The sequence below is a fragment of the Tachyglossus aculeatus genome, chromosome 11, assembly GCF_015852505.1.
Source record: "Tachyglossus aculeatus isolate mTacAcu1 chromosome 11, mTacAcu1.pri, whole genome shotgun sequence".
In the NCBI taxonomy this organism is placed as follows: domain Eukaryota; kingdom Metazoa; phylum Chordata; class Mammalia; order Monotremata; family Tachyglossidae; genus Tachyglossus; species Tachyglossus aculeatus.
Genome location: NC_052076.1, coordinates 33,143,779 through 33,156,662, shown reverse-complemented (window position 1 = coordinate 33,156,662; position 12,884 = coordinate 33,143,779). Strand labels below are relative to the sequence as shown.

The 12,884-nt window shown below is 47.3% G+C and overlaps 1 protein-coding gene across 1 annotated transcript; it reads right to left on the bottom strand.

The window, feature by feature from the left end:
- Positions 1 to 210: 210 nt before the first annotated feature.
- ATP5MG (ATP synthase membrane subunit g) lies at positions 211 to 11,763 on the bottom strand. Its single transcript, XM_038754108.1, has 3 exons — positions 11,615 to 11,763; positions 2,015 to 2,175; positions 211 to 408 (listed from the first exon to the last, which is right to left on the bottom strand). Exons 1-3 carry the CDS (start codon positions 11,664 to 11,666, stop codon positions 310 to 312), a joined length of 312 nt encoding a protein of 103 aa, XP_038610036.1. The 5' UTR covers positions 11,667 to 11,763; the 3' UTR covers positions 211 to 309.
- Between the last annotated feature and the right edge of the window lie 1,121 nt (positions 11,764 to 12,884).

Here is a 12,884-nt window from a genome sequence, read left to right as displayed (position 1 = left end):
CTCAATAAATACAATTGATTGATTGATTGATTTTCTCCCCCTGTTCTGAGGTAGTAAAACCAGTGACAAGTTGTCTTGATATTTTGTCTCAGGCCAAAGGGACCCCAATCTGACTCAGGGAGAAACGATGTTTACAGGAGGGCAGGGAAAAAAACTAAATAAAAACACACCACCCCCTTCCACCCTCCCGGTGACTGAAAACAGACAATCTCACGTTAGCCTAGTTTTATTGGGATTAAGGTTGGACCACCTGTGTTCCATATACATACAAAGAAATAAAGGAAGAAGTCAGGAGCTAAGCAGAGGTCTTCAGACGTCGTATCCTATAATGCCCCGCTTGCCTATGATCTCGCCGACATAAAACCACATCAAGACTTCGGTGGCCACCAAGCCATTCAGCACGGCTTCCTGCAAGAGAGAAAACAGCCACGGTTGAAAGCCGGGTCTCTCCTCGCCTCCGAAGCGAGGGGCTCTCGGTCGGCTGGAGTCAAGAAACATCGCTGGCTGGAGTGGAGGTTGGCTCTGCTGTGAGCACTGGGGATAATAAAAATGGCATTTATTAAGCACTTACTATGTGCACAGCACTGTTCTAAGCGCTGGGGAATTTACAAGGTGATCGGGTTGTCCCACGTGGGGCTCACAATCTTCACCCCCATTTTCCAGATGAGGGCACTGAGGCCCAGAGAAGTGAAGTGACTTGCCCAAAGTCACACAGCTGACGAGTGGTGGGGCCGGGATTTGAACCCGTGACCCCGGACTCCAAAGCCCAGGCTTTTTCCACTGAGCCACGCTGCTCCTCTAATGTCAGGTCTGTAATGCCAGTAAAGCCCTGGGTTCCCAGAGTCTTCCGAACAAACGACGGCACCCCCGATTCCATCAGCGGGAGCAGTGTAAAGCTGTTTTTGCGGACCAAACTGCCACGCTTTTAATGGCATTTGTTAAGCGCTTGCTATGTGCCAAGCTCTGTACTAAGTGCTGGGATCAATCAATCAATCGTATTTATTGAGTGCTTACTGTGTGCAGAGCACTGGACTAAGCGCTTGGGAAGTCCAAGTTGGCCACATCTAGAGACGGTCCCTACCCAACAGTGGGCTCAAAGTCTAAAAGGGGGAGACAGAGAACAAAACCAAACATCCTAACAAAATAAAATAAATAGGATCATCATCATCATCATCAATCGTACTTATTGAGCGCTAAGTGCAGAGCACTGCACTAAGCGCTTGGGAAGTACAAATTGGCAACATCTAGAGACAGTCCCTACCCAACAGTGGGCTCACAGTCTAAAAGGGGGAGACAGAGAACAAAACCAAACATCCTAACAAAATAAAATAAATAGGATCATCATCATCAGTCGTATTTATTGAGCGCTTACTATGTGCACAGCACTGTACTAAGCGCTTGGGAAGTACAAATTGGCAACATATAGAGACAGTCCCTACCCAACAGTGGGCTCACGGTCTAAAAGGGGGAGACAGAGAACAAAACCAAACATACTAACAAAATAAAACAAATAGACTAGATATGTACAAGTAAAATAGAGTAACAAATATGTACAAACATATATACATATATATTATTAGTTATTGTTATTCCCATCTATCCCAGCGCTTAACAAAAGACAACATTTACGATCATGATGATGAGATCATCATCATCATCATCGTTCTGAGCGCTTACTGTGTGCAGAGCACTGTACTAAGCGCTTGGGAAGTACAAATTGGCAACATATAGAGACAGTCCCTGCCCAACAGTGGGCTCACAGTCTAAGAGGGGGAGACAGAGATCCGCCGCCCGCAAAAACTGCTCAGACAGAGTGATTGGGTCCTTACAGCGGAGGCCGCTTCCCACCCAAACGGACAACCGAATGAGCGCGGCGGGCTCTTCCCAAGGCCGCCCGGAGACCCCGAGCCTCCTCCCGCCGGACGCGGCCCCCGCCCCGGGAAAAAACCAACACAAGCGCTTGGAATTAAGCCCCAGAGGGACGGAGCGGTTTCCCGCCAGGCCCGCCCGTTACCTTGACCGTGAGCTGGGCGAGGCGGCCAGACCGGGCGCTGGAGACGAGGTGCTTCAGGCCTTGGACGGCTTTGGGGATCTCGGCGGGGGTCGGAGGAACCAGCTCCACCTTGGCATAGTGCCAGAACGTGGCCAGGCGCGGCTTCGAGTAAGTCACGGCAGCTGGAGGAGCGGGCGGGGGGGGGGGGGGAGACGCACGAAACAAAACCAGACCAAAAAAAAAAAAAAAAACAAAAACGGGATGAACTCACCCGGAGACCGAAAGAAGCAGATGTGTGGGCCGGGCACAAATATTTATTCACGCATCACATTCGTTCGCCGCTTGAACCGAGCGCGCGCCCTGAGTGAAAACGCAGAGCTGCTCCCTGGTAACCAGAGGCTATTAAAGCTACGGAACACCTGTGTCATCATCATCAATCGTATTTATTGAGCGCTTACTATGTGCAGAGCACTGGACTAAGCGCTTGGGAAGTACAAGTTGGCAACATATAGAAGACAGTCCCTACCCAACAGTGGGCTCACAGTCTAAAAGGGGGAGACAGAGAACAAAACCAAACATACTAACAAAATAAAATAAATAGGATAGATACGTACAAATAAATTAAATAAATAAATAGAGTAAAAAAATATGTGCAAGCATATATGCATATATACAGGTGCTGAATGGAAACGCAGAGCTGCTCCCTGGTAACCAGTGGCTATTAAAGCTACGGAACACCTGTGTCGTCATCATCATCATCAATCGTATTTATTGAGCGCTTACTATGTGCAGAGCACTGACTAAGCGCTTGGGAAGTACAAATTGGCAACATCTAGAGACAGTCCCTACCCAACAGTGGGCTCACAGTCTAAAAGGGGGAGACAGAGAACAAAACCAAACATACTAACAAAATAAAATAAACAGAATAGATATGTACAAATAAATTAGAGTAAAAAAATATGTACAAACATATATACATATATACAGGTGCTGAATGGAAACGCAGAGCTGCTCCCTGGTAACCAGTGGCTATTAAAGCTACGGAACACCTGTGTCATCATCATCAATCGTATTTATTGAGCGCTTACTATGTGCAGAGCACTGTACTAAGCACTTGGGAAGTACAAATTGGCAACATATAGAGACGGTCCCTACCCAACTGTGGGCTCGGGGGGGGAAGTGCGATCGGACAGGAGGCCTCAAAGCACAACGTTATCGGGCCGGCCAGCGACCGCAGCAGTTGGTGGGCTGGGGAACGGCAGAGCCATTTTAGCTGCAAAGTTATCTATTAATAATAATTGTGGTGTCTGTGAAGCATTTATGTGCCAGACACTGTTCTAGATGACGAGATAATCAGGTGGACACGGGTGTTTGTGAAGCACTGTTCAAAGCGACCAAGCAGATACGAGATAATCAGGTTTTAGACTGTGAGCCCACTGTTGGGTAGGGACTGTCTCTATATGTTGCCAAATTGTACTTCCCAAGCGCTTAGTACGGTGCTCTGCACAGAGTAGGTGCTCAATAAATACGATTGATGATGATGATGACACAGTCCCGGTCCCGCACGGGGCTCAAGGCCTTAACCCCCATTTTAGAGATGAGAGAACTGAGGCACAGAGAAGTGAAGTGACTTGCCAAGGTCACGCGGCGGATTAGAATCCAAGTCCCTCTAACTCCAAGGCCTGGGCTCTATCCATTACGCCAGCACTTTTCTTGCAGACCTCACCTTGGTCTACAAGGAAGAAAATGTGTGTGTCATTTCCACCCGCCTCAGACCATCCTGTTAACATCTGCTTTTGCTGCCGGATCTCACGGGGAGGAGTTTATGCAAAGAGCACAGTTATGTGGCTGCTACACTGTATTCTCTCCCAAGGGCTTAGTGCGGTGCTCTGCGCACAGTAAGCGCTCAATAAATACGACTGACTGAGCTCATTTGAAAAACTTACCATTAAGTTGACCGTGAATGACTTCATCATGGCCACCCCTTTCAAAATGATCTATCATCAGTGTACGCCGGATGAAACTTAGCTTTAATTCTATTTATTCTGACGAAATAAATTGTTGTCTGTCTCCCCCTTCTAGACTGTGAGCCCAGTGGTGGGTAGGGACCATCTCTATATTCATTCATTCATTCAATTCAATCGTATTTATTGAGCACTTACTGTGCGCAGAGCACTGTACTAAGCACTTGGGAAGTACAAGTTAGCAACATACAGAGACGGTCCCTACCCAACAGCGGGCTCACAGTCTAGAAATATGTCACCAACTTGTACTTCCCAAGCGCTTAGTACAGTGCTCGGCACACAGTAAGCGCTCAATAAATATGACCGAATGAATGAATCTTAAACAAAAGCAGAGCACGGCCACTGCTCTTTTATACGCGACTGAGACGGCACCACAAAAGCCAAGATGCCTTTTTCTGGGGCCGTCAGAGGAACCCAGGCTAACACCCCTTTCATTTACCTGCTGGGGGACCTTGGGCAAGTCACTTCTCTGTGCCTCAGTTTCCTCATCTGTAAAATGGGGATTCAACACCCATTCTCACTCCTAGAGAGAGAGAGCCCAGGTGGGCTAGGGATTGTGTCCGTCCTGATTATCCTGCATCTATCCCAGCGCTTGGCACAAAGCACGCACTTAATACCTTTGGGAAAAAAAAAAAGAATGCAGCAATTACCAAAACAACGGCTCAAGATATTTACACAAATGTTTTGGCAAACACTTTCCCTAGTAATTTGACTATTTCCTAAGAGGTTCACACCTGAACGGTCTTAGCATAACATAACAAAGTTGTTGCAGCATTAGACGGCACCTCTCCCACAAGGGGTTCCCAGTCTAAAGGGGAGGGAGGAAAGAAAATGAACCCTCATTTTAAAGAGGAGGAAACTGAGGCTCCGAGGAGTGAAACGACCATCATCAATCGTATTTATTGAGCACTTACTGTGTGCAGAGCACTGTACTAAGCGCTTGGGAAGTACAAGTTGGCAACATATAGAGACAGTCCCTACCCAACAGTGGGCTCACAGTCTAAAAGACCAGCCCTCGGACCCCTGGCAAGCGAGTGGCAGAGCCAGAATTAGAACTCAGGTCCGTTTTCTCTCCACTAGCTGCATCGCTTCGAGTCCTCTCCATTACAGATTTCTAGAATCAATCAACCAATGGCATTGAGCACTGAATTAGGTGTTTGGGAGAGTACTTTACAACAGAGTCAGCAGAGATGTTGCCTGCCTTTAATGAGTTTACAGTCTAGGAGGGGGAGACAGACTTTAATATTAATAACGTATAATATACATTTTAAAGATATGTACAGAATGTAATCTAATACCAGGCTTGGGCTCTGACCAAAAGATCCGGTCATCTTAATTAGGAAAGGTCACTCTCCAGAGTTCATTCTCTCCTGCACTAGCCAGGAGAGGGAAGAGGGGCAATTAGAAAATAATACTAATTGCGGTATTTGTTAAGCCCTTACTATATGCCAGGAGGTTCACTGGGGTAGATACAAGCTAATCAGGTTGGACACAGCCCCTGTCCCCCATGGGGCTTATAGTCTCAATCCTCATTTTGCAGATGAGGTAACCGAGGCCCAGAAAAGTGAAGTGACTTGTCCAAGGTCACAAAATAGACAAGTGGCAAAGTGGGACTAGAATTCCCAGGCCCATGCTCTATCCACCGGACCACCCCGGGGTGTGTCTGTTGGGGGGGAAGACACCAAGCAACTAATCAACACCACTAGTTTGGGGTGGGGACATTTCTGGCTAAATTGGGTCATGGAGAACATTCATGAATTTCAATTATTCATCCTACTCCTGCCATCCCCTGTAAAAGCATAATGAATGAATTTCCCCGGGGATTAAAACAAGCCTTTACTAGCGGAGACAGCTTGGAGAGTTTCAAGTGAAACACCTGGGTAGCCACTTGGATAAAATTTAATTGTCAGAAAAGAACTGATATTATATTGGCAAGAAGGATTAACAAGCAGCAAGTTTACCTTTTAGATAAAAACTGATATCCACGGAAGAAGACTTGGTGCTTTGTTCAACCATTTCATTTCACCCAATAGGTCATTTCTAATCTAACTAGATTCTCCATGTCTGGCACCAAAGACTTTCTGTCGGTTTGGTATTTTCAAACACCTCAACAATGAAGCCAAACTGGAGAAATACGACATTTCCACAGGCTGGCACAACGTGATAATAATAATAATGGTATTTGCTAAGTGCTTACTATGAGCAAAGCACTGAGTTAAGCGTGAGACAGATACAAAATCACATCAGACCCAATCCTTGTCCCACAGGAGGCTCCCAAACTAAGAGGGAAGGGGGAATAGGTATTAATCCCCGCTCCCCCATTTTACGGATGAGGAAACTGAGGCAAATAAAATCAAGTGACTTGCCCAAGGTTACATAGCAGGCAAGTGACAGAGCTGAGATTAGAACAGTGCTTCAGCGTTTAGAAAAGTGCTTTGCACATAGTAAGCGCTTAATAAATGTCATTATTATTATTATTATTAGAACTTAGGTCTCTTGAACCCCAGGCCAGTGTTTCTATCACAATGCCACATTCCTATGATGCTATCAGAAATAATTCCTTAATTATTCTAAAAAACAAACGCACGGTGATCTACTTCCAAGCGCCAACCCTCTTTCCTCAGTTCCTCTAACTTTGCATCGACTTTATCAGATTGCTCCAACCCCGGAGATTTCTAGCATTTTCAAAGTTTTCTAATTAATAATAAGTTAATTGCTTTGAGGGCTTCTCTCCCTTTCCCTTCTTTGGATTAAGATGGGATGCTTGAGTTTTCCTAGGCCAAGGGGTTAGCTCTCCTGACCTCTTGGTGACCTCGGGTCAAAGGTTAAAAACAGGGTTATTTCCTCTCTGTCACTGCTGCTCCTTCTGGACCTCGCTGATTCAGTGAACTTGCCAAATGGCTTCAAATGAGAGGAAAAAACGGCCCAGGTATAATAATAATAATAATGATGGCATTTATTGAGCATTTACTATGTGCAAAGCACTGTTCTAAGCGCCGGGGAGGTTACAAGGTGATCAGGTTGTCCCACGGGGGGTTCACAGTCTTCATCCCCATTTTCCAGATGAGGGAACTGAGGCCCAGAGAATAATAATAATAATGATGGCATTTATTAAGCGCTTACTGTGTGCAAAGCACTGTTCTAAGCGCTGGGGGGATACAAGGTGATGACGTTGTCCTACGTGGGGCTCACAGTCTTCATCCCCATTTTACAGATGAGGGAACTGAGGCCCAGAGAAGTGACGTGACTTGCCCCAAGTCACACAGCTGACAATTGGCGGAGCCGGAATTTGAACCCATGACCTCTGACTCCAACGCCTGTGCTCTTTCCACTGAGCCACGCTGCTACTCTAAACAGAACAGCCAGCTTGAACGTTCTTTAGCAGCTTATTTTTTATGACACATTTCACCACCTACTTCGGATATCTTCTAATGGTGTCACAAAAAGCCCTTTAGTCTAAATCAGAAATGAGAAACAGCATGGCCTAGTGAAAAGAGCACAGGGCTGGGAGTCGGAGGGCCTGGGTTCTAATCCCGGCTGTACTTCCCAAGCGCTTAGTACAGTGCTCTCCACACAGTAAGCGCTCAATAAATACGATTGATGATGATGACTGCAACCTTGGGCAAAACATTTAACTTCTCCGTGTTTCAATTTCCTATTTGGTAAAGTGGGAATTAAGTACTTATTCTCCCTCTCCCTTGGACTGTGAGTCTCATGTAGTGCAGGTACTTGGGTCCACGCTGGATGATTTTTTTTTTTTTTGTGGGGTTATTTGTTAATTGCTCACTATGGAGCAGGCACTGTACTAAGCCCTGGGTAAATAAAAGATAAATAGGTTGGACAAAGTCCCTGTCCCACACGGGGCTCAAATTCAGAGAGAGGAGGATTTATGGAAAAAGCATGGGCTTGGGTGTCAGTGGGGCCTGAGTTTTCTACTCCTGCTTCCACTCCTTGCTTGCTTTTGTTACCATGGGCAAGTCACTTCACTTCTCTGTGCCTCAGTTTCCTCATCTGTAAAATGGGGACTTTAGACTGAGTCCTATGTGGGGCACGGGCTGTGTCCAACCTGCTAACCTTACATCCACCCCAGCGCTTAGTACAGTGCCTTTGCACATATTTAAGCGTTTAACAAATAACAAACAAACAAAAAAACAGATGAAGAGGCTCAGGTCCCACCCACCCTCGCCCCGTTTCACGTTTTGGCTTCCCTGGGTCCATCCCTCCTCCAGAAAGGGCTCCTGGCCCATGGGTCCTAATAACATAATTATTATGGTGTTTGTTAATTAATAATGGTATTTGTTAAGTGCTTACTATGTGCCAAGCACTGTTCTAATCACTGGGGTAATAATATAATTATTACAGTGTTTGCTAATTAATAATGGTATTTGCTAAGTGCTTACTATGTGCACTAAGACAAACAAAAAAAAAAAACAGATGAAGAGACTCAGGTCCCACCCACCCTCGCCCCGTTTCACGTTTTGGCTTCCCTGGGTCCATCCCTCCTCCAGAAAGGGCTCCTGGCCCATGGGTCCTAATAACATAATTATTACGGTATTTGTTAATTAATAATGGTATTTGTTAAGTGCTTACTATGTGCCAAGCACTGTTCTAATCGCCGGGATAATAATATAATTATTATGGTGTTTGTTCATTAATAATGGTATTTGTTAAGTGCTTACTATGTGCCAAGCACTGTTCTAATCGCTGGGGTAGATACAAGGCAATCTCGTTGTCCCACGTGGGGCTCACAGTCTTAATCCCCATTTTACACGAGGCCCAGAGAAATTACGTGACTTGCTCAAGGTCACACAGCAGACAAGCGGTGGAGTCGGAATTGGAACCCGTGTCCCGGCTCCCAAGCCTATACTTTTGCCACTAGGCCATGCTGCTTCGTGGCAGGTACTGTATTAAGCGCTGGGGGTGGATACAAGCAAATTGGGTTGGATGGAGTGGTGAAGTGCCTTGCCCAAGGTCACACAGCAGACATGCGGTGGAGCCTGGATTAATAATAATAATTATGATATTTGTTAAGCGCTTACTATGTGCAAGGCACTGTACTAAGCACTGAGGTGGATACAAGCAAATCAGGTTGGACAAAGTCCCTGTCCCACGTGGGGCTCTGTCTCAATCCCCATTTTACACAGTCTAGTAGGGGCCTCAGTTACTTCATCTGTATCCTGTATACCTCATCCTGTATATAATAATAATAATAATGATAATAATAATAATAATAATAATGGCATTTATTAAGCACTTACTATGTGTGAAGCACTGTTCTAAGCGCTGGGGGGAGATGCAAGGTGATCAGGTTGTCCCACGGGGGGCTCACAATCTTCATTCCCATTTTACAGATGAGGGAACTGAGGCCCAGAGAAGTGAAGTGACTTGCCCAAAGTCACACAGCAGACAAGTGGCGGCGCCGGGATTTGAACCCTTGATCTCTGACTCCAAAGCCCGGGCTCTTTCCACTGAGCCACGCTGCTTCTCCAATATGTGTTTGTACATATTTAGTACTCTATTTTATTCTGTTAATATGTTTTGTTTTGTTCTCTGTCTCCCCCTTCTAGACTGTGAGTCTGCTGTTGGGTAGGGACCGTCTCTCTATGTTGCCGACTTGGACTTCCCAGGTGCTTAGTCCAGTGCTCTGCACACAGTAAGCGCTCAATAAATACGACTGAATGAATGAATGTACATATTTATTACCCTATTTATTTCACTTGTACATATTTATTCTATTTATTTTATTTTGTTAATGTGTTTTGCTTGGTTCGCTGTCTCCCGCTTCTAGACTGTGAGCCCGCTGTTGGGTAGGGGCGGTCTCTCTATGTTGCCAACTTGGACTTCCCGAGCGCTTAGTCCAGTGCTCTGCACTCAGTAAGCGCTCAATAAATACGACTGAATGAATGAATGTACATATTTATTACTCTATTTCACTTGTACATATTTATTCTATTTATTTTATTTTGTTAATGTGTTTTGCTTTGTTCTCTGTCTCCCGCTTCTAGACTGTGAGCCCGCTGTTGGGTAGGGACCGTCTCTAGATGTTGCCAACTTGGGCTTCCCGAGTGCTTAGTCCAGTGCTCTGCACACAGTAAGCGCTCAATAAATACGATTGAATGAAGGTACATATTTATTACTCTCACTTGTACATATTCATTCTATTTATTTTATTTTGTTAACGTGTTTTGTTGTCTGTCTCCCCCTTCTAGACTGTGAGCCCGCTGTTGGGTAGGGACCGTCTCTATATGTTGCCGACTTGGACTTTCCAGGCGCTTAGTCCACTGCTCTGCACACAGTAAGCGCTCAATAAATACGATTGAATGAATGAATGTACATATTTATTCTATTTATTTTATTAATGTGTTTTGCTTTGTTCTCTGTCTCCCCCTTCTAGACTATGAGCCCACTGTTGGGTAGGGACCGTCTCTAGATGTGGCCAACTTGGACTTCCCAGGCGCTTAGTCCAGTGCTCTGCACACAGTAAGCGCTCAATAAATACGACTGAATGAATGAAGGTACATATTTATTACTCTCACTTGTACTTATTCATTCTATTTATTTTATTTTGTTAATGTGTTTTGTTCTCTGTCTCCCCCTTCTAGACTGTGAGCCCGCTGTTGGGTAGGGACCGTCTCTAGATGTTGCCAACTTGGACTTCCCAGGCGCTTAGCCCATCATCATCATCATCAATCGTATTTATTGAGCGCTTACTATGTGCAGAGCACTGTACTAAGCGCTTGGGAAGTACAAATTGGCAACATCTAGAGACGGTCCCTACCCAACAGTGGGCTCACAGTCTGAAAGGGGGAGACAGAGAACAAAACCCAACATCCTAACAAGATAAAATAAATAGAATAGACATGTACAAATAAAATAGAGTAATAAATCTGTACAAACATATATCCATATATCCCGTCTTACCTCCTTCCCTTCCCCACAGCACCTGTATATATGTATATATGGTTGTACCTATTTATTACTCTATTTATTTATTTATTTATTTTACTTGTACATTTCTATCCTACTTATTTTATTTTGTTGGTAGGTTTGGTTCTGTTCTCTGTCTCCCCCTTTTAGACTGTGAGCCCACTGTTGGGTAGGGACTGTCTCTAGATGTTGCCAATTTGTACTTCCCAAGCGCTTAGTACAGTGCTCTGCACACAGGAAGCGCTCAATAAATACGATTGATTGATTGACAGATCCATATATACAAGTGCTGTGGGGAAGGGAAGGAGGTAAGATGGGGGGGATGGAGAGGGGGAGGAGGGGGGGAGGAAGGAAGGGGCTCAGTCTGGGAAGGCCTCCTGGAGGAGGTGGGCTCTTTTGAGATGTATCTTACATCTCTCTCATGGCCACTGCTCTGCACTCGGTAAGCGCTCAATAAATAGGACTGAATGAATGAACAGTGCTTTGCACCTAATAAGCGCTTAATAAATGTCATTATTATTATTATTATCGGGGGTTTTTCCTGAGGAAAGGCCGTTTGGGCCTAGCAGGGGTGAGGGTCCGGGCCCCACCGGCCCCGGCTCAGGCCCTTCCTCTCTGGCCGCCGGATTTCCGTGAGGCGTCCGGTCCCCGGTCCCCGGTGGTCACTCACCGTTGACGAGGGCCGGGGCCTTCTCGGTGAGGCTGCGGATCAGCTGGGCCATGGCCGCCGGCCGGTCGTCCTGTCGGTCGTCCCACGGTCACACTCCCTCAGTCAGTCAGCCAGTCAGTCCGCGCATGCGCCCCCGCCCAGACAATCCGTCCGCGCCTGCGCTCGCGGGCCGGTCGGTCTGTCCGCGCATGCGCCCGCCGGCTAGTCGATCAGTCCGCCCGTGCGCCCGCCGGCCAGTCGCAGTCCGCGCATGCGCTCCCGGCCAGTCAGTCAGTGCGCGCACGCGCCCGCCGGTCAGTCCAGTCCGCACATGCGCCCACCGGCCAGTCAATCAGTCTGCCCATGCGCCCGCCGGCTAGTCACAGTCCGCGCATGCGCTCCCGGCCAGTCAATCAGTCCGCGCTTGCGCCCGCCGGCCAGTCACAGTCCGCGCATGCGCTCCCGGCCAGTCAATCAGAGAGCGCCCGCCGGCCAGTCACAGTCCGCGCATGCGCCCGCCGGCCAGTCACAGTCCGCGCATGCGCTCCCGGCCAGTCAATCAGTGCGCGCCCGCCGGCCAGTCAGTCAGTGCGCGCACGCGCACGCCGGTCAGTCACAGTCCGCACATGCGCCCGCCGGCCAGTCAATCAGTCCGCCCATGCGACCGCCGGCCAGTCACAGTCCGCGCATGCGCTCCCGGCCAATCAGTCCGCGCATGCGCTCCCGGCCAGTCAATCAGTGCGCGCCAGCCGGCCAGTCAGTGCGCGCCAGCGCCCGCCGGTCAGTCACAGTCCGCGCATGCGCCCGCCGTCCAGTCAAACTGTCCACCCATGCCCCCGCCGGCCAGTCACAATCCGCGCATGCGCTCCCGGCCAGTCAATCAGTGCGCGCACGCGCATGCATGCGTTCCCAGCCAGTGAATCAATCAATCGCATTTATTGAGCGCTTACTGTGTGCAGAGCACTGGACTAAGCGCTTGGGAAGTACAAGACGGCAACATATAGAGACGGTCCCTAACCAACAGTGGGCTCACAGTCTAAAAGGGGGAGACTTGTACTTCATCATCATCAATCGTATTTATTGAGCGCTTACTGTGTGCAGAGCCCTGGACTAAGCGCTTGGGAAGTCCAAGTTGGCAACATATAGAGACGGTCCCTGCCCAACAGTGGGCTCACAGTCTAAAAGGGGGAGACAGAGAACAAAACCAAACATACTAACAAAATAAAATAGGATATGTACAAGTAAAATAAATAGAGTAGTAAATATGTACAAACATATATACATATAAACA